General features: G+C 45.8%; 1 protein-coding gene across 1 annotated transcript in view; it reads left to right on the top strand.

Moving 5' to 3' along the window:
- ddx27 (DEAD (Asp-Glu-Ala-Asp) box polypeptide 27) overlaps nucleotides 1-5519 on the top strand; it is a 10333-nt gene extending 4814 nt beyond the window's left edge. The window contains exons 8-21 of the mRNA XM_034586673.1: nucleotides 533-706; nucleotides 779-929; nucleotides 1005-1104; nucleotides 1211-1352; nucleotides 1454-1607; nucleotides 1717-1798; nucleotides 2139-2316; nucleotides 2480-2586; nucleotides 4367-4463; nucleotides 4533-4624; nucleotides 4725-4845; nucleotides 4936-5029; nucleotides 5108-5167; nucleotides 5404-5519. Of these exons, the coding sequence (XP_034442564.1) occupies nucleotides 533-706; nucleotides 779-929; nucleotides 1005-1104; nucleotides 1211-1352; nucleotides 1454-1607; nucleotides 1717-1798; nucleotides 2139-2316; nucleotides 2480-2586; nucleotides 4367-4463; nucleotides 4533-4624; nucleotides 4725-4845; nucleotides 4936-5029; nucleotides 5108-5167; nucleotides 5404-5422 (1571 nt within the window). The 3' untranslated portion in view covers nucleotides 5423-5519. The remainder of the gene's footprint in view (nucleotides 1-532; nucleotides 707-778; nucleotides 930-1004; nucleotides 1105-1210; nucleotides 1353-1453; nucleotides 1608-1716; nucleotides 1799-2138; nucleotides 2317-2479; nucleotides 2587-4366; nucleotides 4464-4532; nucleotides 4625-4724; nucleotides 4846-4935; nucleotides 5030-5107; nucleotides 5168-5403) is intronic.
- The last annotated feature ends 605 nt before the right edge of the window (nucleotides 5520-6124 follow it).

Here is a 6124-nt window from a genome sequence, read left to right as displayed (position 1 = left end):
AACCAGTTCACCACACTGGAACTAGTTCGTCACACTGAAACCAGTTCACCACACTGGAACCAGTTCGTCACACTGAAACCAGTTCACCACACTGGAACCAGTTCGTCACACTGAAACCAGTTCACCACACTGGAACTAGTTCACCACACTGGAACCAGTTCACCACACTGAAACCAGTTCACCACACTCAACCACACTGGAACCAGTTCGTCACACTGAAACCAGTTCACCACACTGGAACCAGTTCACCACACTGAAACCAGTTCACCACACTGGAACCAGTTCACCACACTGGAACCAGTTCACCACACTCAACCACACTGGAACCAGTTCGTCACACTGAAACCAGTTCACCACACTCAACCACACTGGAACCAGTTCGTCACACTGGAACCAGTTCACCACACTGGAACCAGTTCACCACACTGAAACCAGTTCACCACACTGGAACCAGTTCACCACACTGGAACCAGTTCACCACACTCAACCACACTGGAACCACATTCATTCATATGAAATGTTCTGTCCTCAGGGAAGACGGCCGCCTTCATGCTGCCAGTGTTGGAGCGTTTGGTTTACAAGCCGAGGACGTCCCAGGTGACCCGGGTCTTGATTCTGGTTCCGACCAGGGAGTTGGGTATCCAGGTTCACTCTGTGGCTCGTCAGCTGGCCCAGTTCACCTCCATCACCACCTGCCTGGCTGTTGGTACGAAACGTTACTGACATGTTACTGGTTCTGCCTCTGGACTCGGGTGACCTGTCTGGGTTTTGTCTGCAGGTGGTTTGGACCTGAAGTCTCAGGAGGTGGCTTTGAGGGCGGGGCCAGACGTCCTGATTGCCACACCCGGTCGACTGATCGATCACCTGCACAACACACCGAGCTTTGAGCTCTCTCACATTGAGATCCTGATCCTGGACGAGGCTGACAGGTAAACACTGACACGTCATCACAGGCTTACAAGCCATCGTCCAACATACTCACCTGTGTGCCTGTGATCGTTCAGGATGTTGGACGAGTACTTTGAGGAGCAGATGAAGGAGGTCATCAGGTTGTGTTCCTACAACAGACAGACCATGTTGTTCTCTGCCACCATGACGGACGAGGTACGCACTCACACCTCTGTCATGTGACCTGGGCCCCCAGCTGTGTGCGTCATGTGACCAGTGTCCCCAGTTGCATCACTGTTTGTCATGTGACCCTCGTTTCCAGGTGAAAGACCTGGCAGCGGTTTCTTTGAAGCAGCCAATCAGGATCTTTGTTAACAGCAATACTGATGTGGCTCCGTTCCTACGACAAGAGTTTGTCAGAATCCGACCGAACAGAGAGGGCGACCGAGAGGCGGTGGTGTCCGGTAGGTACTCGGTCTGCAGTACTACTCATAGAACTGCAGTGCCACTGAAGTACTACTCATAGAACTGCAGCTCTCTTAATGACGGCTGTTTGTTGTGTTAGCTCTTCTGACTCGGACGTTCCAGGATCACGTGATGGTGTTCACTCAGACGAGGAAACAGGCTCATAGACTTCATATCCTGCTGGGTCTGATGGGACTGAATGTCGGAGAACTGCATGGAGAACTGAGCCAGAGCCAGAGGCTGGAGAACCTCAGGTACACACACAGACACACACAGACACACACACACACACACACACACACAATATCCAGAACCTCTCTTCCATGTATTTACCCTCTTGGTTCTTGTTCTCCGTGTTCTCAGGCGTTTTAAAGATGAACAGATCGATATCTTGGTGGCGACAGATGTTGCAGCCAGAGGTTTGGACATTGGTGGAGTGAAGACGGTGAGAGTCATGTCTCTTAATAGTTACTACAGGAGAACCAAGAAGGTTCTTCTGAGGAACCAGTACGTTCTTGTAGAATCTCTACAGGGTTCTTACAGAAGAACAAATGTGTTATCAGGTCACCATGTAACTGTACAGTTATTAAAGACTTACCTGCGTCAGTCGCTAGTTACCAGGTTACCATGGTAATTTACCTGTCTCTGTAGTTACATGTGTTAACTGTTACCATGGTTACCATTGATTTCTACAGACATCTGCTTTTATTAAAACTGAGTCTGAACATACCACATCTCTCTCTCTCACACATGCTCCTGTCTGTCTCTACCTGTCTGTCTCTCAGGTGATAAACTTCACCATGCCGTCCACGGTCAAACATTACGTCCACCGTGTTGGTCGAACGGCGAGAGCCGGTCGCTCTGGACGTTCCGTGTCTCTGGTCGGAGAGTCTGAGAGGAAGATGTTGAAGGAAGTGGTGAAATCAGCCAAGAACATCGTGAAAGCTCGAGTCCTGCCACCAGGTACACTCACCTGAGAGACAGACAGGTCAGAGAGACTGCACTGTGTCCAGGAAATAGACAGAGCCGGTTGGTAGTTCAGGAAGGTAACAGGAGTGAACCTGTTGAAGTTTCTCAGGTGAGCTGTGACTCACCTTCTCCCCCTCTCTGCGTGTCTCTCGCCCAGAGGTGATCCTGAAGTTCAGAGATTTGATCTCGAAAATCGAAAAAGACGTTGGTGCTGTGATGAGGCTGGAGAGAGAAGAGAGAGAGCTGGCTGCATCTGAGGCCAAGGTACACCTGAACTCACCTGAACACACCTGAACTCACCTGAACACACCTGAACACACCTGAACTCACCTGAACACACCTGAACTCACCTGAACACACCTGAACTCACCTGAACTCACCTGAACTCACCTGAACACACCTGAACTCACCTGAACACACCTGAACACACCTGAACTCACCTGAACACACCTGAACTCACCTGAACACACCTGAACACACCTGAACTCACCTGAACACACCTGAACTCACCTGAACACACCTGAACTCACCTGAACTCACCTGAACACACCTGAACTCACCTGAACACAACTGAACTCACCTGAACACAACTGAACTCACCTGAACACACCTGAACTCACCTTAACACAACTGAACTCACCTGAACACAACTGAACTCACCTGAACTCACCTGAACACAACTGAACTCACCTGAACACAACTGAACTCACCTGAACACACCTGAACTCACCTCAACACACCTGAACTCACCTTAACACAACTGAACTCACCTTAACACAACTGAACTCACCTTAACACAACTGAACTCACCTTAACACAACTGAACTCACCTCAACACACCTGAACTCACCTGAACTCACCTGAACTCACCTGAACACAACTGAACTCACCTGAACACAACTGAACTCACCTCAACACACCTGAACTCACCTCAACACAACTGAACTCACCTCAACACAACTGAACTCACCTTAACACAACTGAACTCACCTTAACACAACTGAACTCACCTTAACACAACTGAACTCACCTGAACTCACCTCAACACACCTGAACTCACCTGAACACAACTGAACACACCTTAACACACCTGAACTCACCTCAACACACCTGAACTCACCTCAACTCACCTCAACACACCTGAACTCACCTCAACACACCTGAACACACCTGAACACACCTGAACTCACCTCAACACACCTGAACACACCTGAACACACCTGAACTCACCTGAACACAACTGAACTCACCTGAACACAACTGAACTCACCTGAACACAACTGAACTCACCTGAACACAACTGAACTCACCTGAACACAACTGAACTCACCTGAACACAACTGAACTCACCTGAACACAACTGAACTCACCTGAACACAACTGAACTCACCTGAACACAACTGAACTCACCTGAACACAACTGAACTCACCTGAACACAACTGAACTCACCTGAACACAACTGAACTCACCTCAACACACCTGAACTCACCTCAACACACCTGAACTCACCTGAACACAACTGAACTCACCTGAACACAACTGAACTCACCTGAACACAACTGAACACACCTCAACACACCTGAACTCACCTCAACACACCTGAACTCACCTGAACACAACTGAACTCACCCTTTGACAGTCTAACTGAACTGGCCATGACATCACTCTGACACTTCACAGAGCTTCTCCTTCACATCAGTTCACTGTCTGACTGTAGCAGCAGTATTCGCAGTAAGGATTTGTACATTTTAAAGGTTCTTTCTCTTGATTGATGATTTCTCTCGTAGAGGCCGCGGGAGGTGAACCAGACTCCGGCTGGGAAACTGCACATTTATCTCTGTTTGTTCCGAACGGGTTTTAACATGTTACTAAACAAACCACTTTCAAGAACTGGAGGGAAATCAAGTTCAAGTAGATTCTTCAAACATTTAAAGTAGAATCTTTAACAGACACGAAGAAGAAATCTAAATATTAGTTTTTATAGAACATTAACATGTGGTTTATTAATTATTTAACTGTGTGTGTGTGTGTGTGTGTGTGTAGTTGAGTGTGGCTCAGAAACGTCTCGATGGCTCCGCCTCTGACTGTCAATCACAGAGAGTTTGGTTTCAAACTCAACAAGAGAGAAAACAGAGTCGCGGTGAGTAGTAGTAGTAGTATTACTACACTGTAGTACTGTGTGTAGTATTTATACTGTTGTCGTTTTCAGTGTCTAAAGCTCTGCAGGAGTTCGACATCGCTCTCAGAGGAAAAAAGAAGAGACAGAAGTTTCTGAAAGACGGAAAAAAGAAAGACCTGACGGTAATGATTTAATAACAATTATAATCCACAATAATAATGAAATGAATTGTTGACGTGCCCTCATGTCTCATTATCGTTAACGTGTCCTCGTGTCTCTCAGCCTGAGGAGCGCACTCAGTTCGAGATTTTAAAAGCTCAGATGTTCGCTGAGCGGGCGGCCAAGAGAGAGAGACGACCAAAGAGAGCCAGAGCGATGGCAGAAGACGAGACGCCGATCAAAGGTCAAAAAGATAAACACAAATATTGATACTGATAAATATATAAACATATGATAAATATATAAACGTATAAACATCTTCCTGTTTGAGCAGCCAATCAGAAACCTGGAAAAGGAGGCAGGAAGTCGGCCTTTGATAAAGAACTGACCAACACGAGCGGAAAGAATCTGAAACACTACAGAGCTGGGTGAGACAGTCTGTACCTGTCTGTCTAGACTCTACCTTTCTGTCTCAACTCTGTCTAACTGTCTGTACCTGTCTACAGACCGTCCTTTGCGGACAGGAAGCGGTTGGGCATGGACAGGAAGTGTCCTGGTGGCTCCAGGTGAGTTTCACATCGTCTCTGTCAAAGTGTCTCACTAATTCATTATATTTTCCCATAATGCACTGTGAAAAGTAGCTTACAACCAATGGTCACTACCTGATCAATATATCCCATAATGCACTACGCTCCCATTAAGTGTAAAATAAACATATTTTATTGTAAGATTTCCCACCAGCTGACGTTGTTTACGTCCTTTTTTCTGTGACATGATGGAAACGCTCTGTTCCCTCCATCAGATACAAGAAGAAGAAGTGACCGACAAGATGGCCGCCTCATCGCTTTGCCGTCACTGTGTAAATCGTTTCCTGTTTATTAAAGAACTTTCAATAAAGCTGCAGTCGTTAAAATAGAATCACTGACTTGGTGTTTGTCGTCATGACAACATCGAATGACTAAAACGGTTTAACATGTCAAATGAGCCGGTTAAAGAAAGTGTTATTTCAAAATGTTTTGTTATTAAATGACGCAGAGACGTCTTTAGAAAGAATGAATGAAGGTTTTTTGTGGTTATTGTTTTTATTGTTTTTCAAACAAATGAGAACAATTTAAGAAAATGAAATAGTTTTCAATCATTAAAACAACTTGAGATAATATCGTGACGTTTGAACCAGAAAATAAAAAAAAGTTTTTCTGTAAAAACTAGAAAAGTGTCTTCTTTAACGGTAGTGATGAAATGTTTCCATGGAAACAGTAAATAAAGTGTTCTACATTCATATTAATGAGCATAAAGCAGGTCAGTGAATAGCGAGTCACTTCTATCTGCCAATCAAAGGAGAGCTGCTGTTTCAGGGGATAGATTAATTACACCTGTAGCGCCCCCCCCAGGACAAATTGTTTCCACTCTTCACCCTGAGCTCAGGAAGTTAAATACATTAGAATTTTATTTTGGTAAGCTTATATTATCAGCTTCCTGTAAGCGACTGATCACGCTGACTGCCCCCTGCTGGACAGATTCAA

The sequence above is a fragment of the Hippoglossus hippoglossus genome, chromosome 5, assembly GCF_009819705.1.
Source record: "Hippoglossus hippoglossus isolate fHipHip1 chromosome 5, fHipHip1.pri, whole genome shotgun sequence".
In the NCBI taxonomy this organism is placed as follows: domain Eukaryota; kingdom Metazoa; phylum Chordata; class Actinopteri; order Pleuronectiformes; family Pleuronectidae; genus Hippoglossus; species Hippoglossus hippoglossus.
The sequence above is the reverse complement of the archived record's forward strand: the minus strand, read 5'-3'. Positions and strand labels throughout refer to the sequence as shown.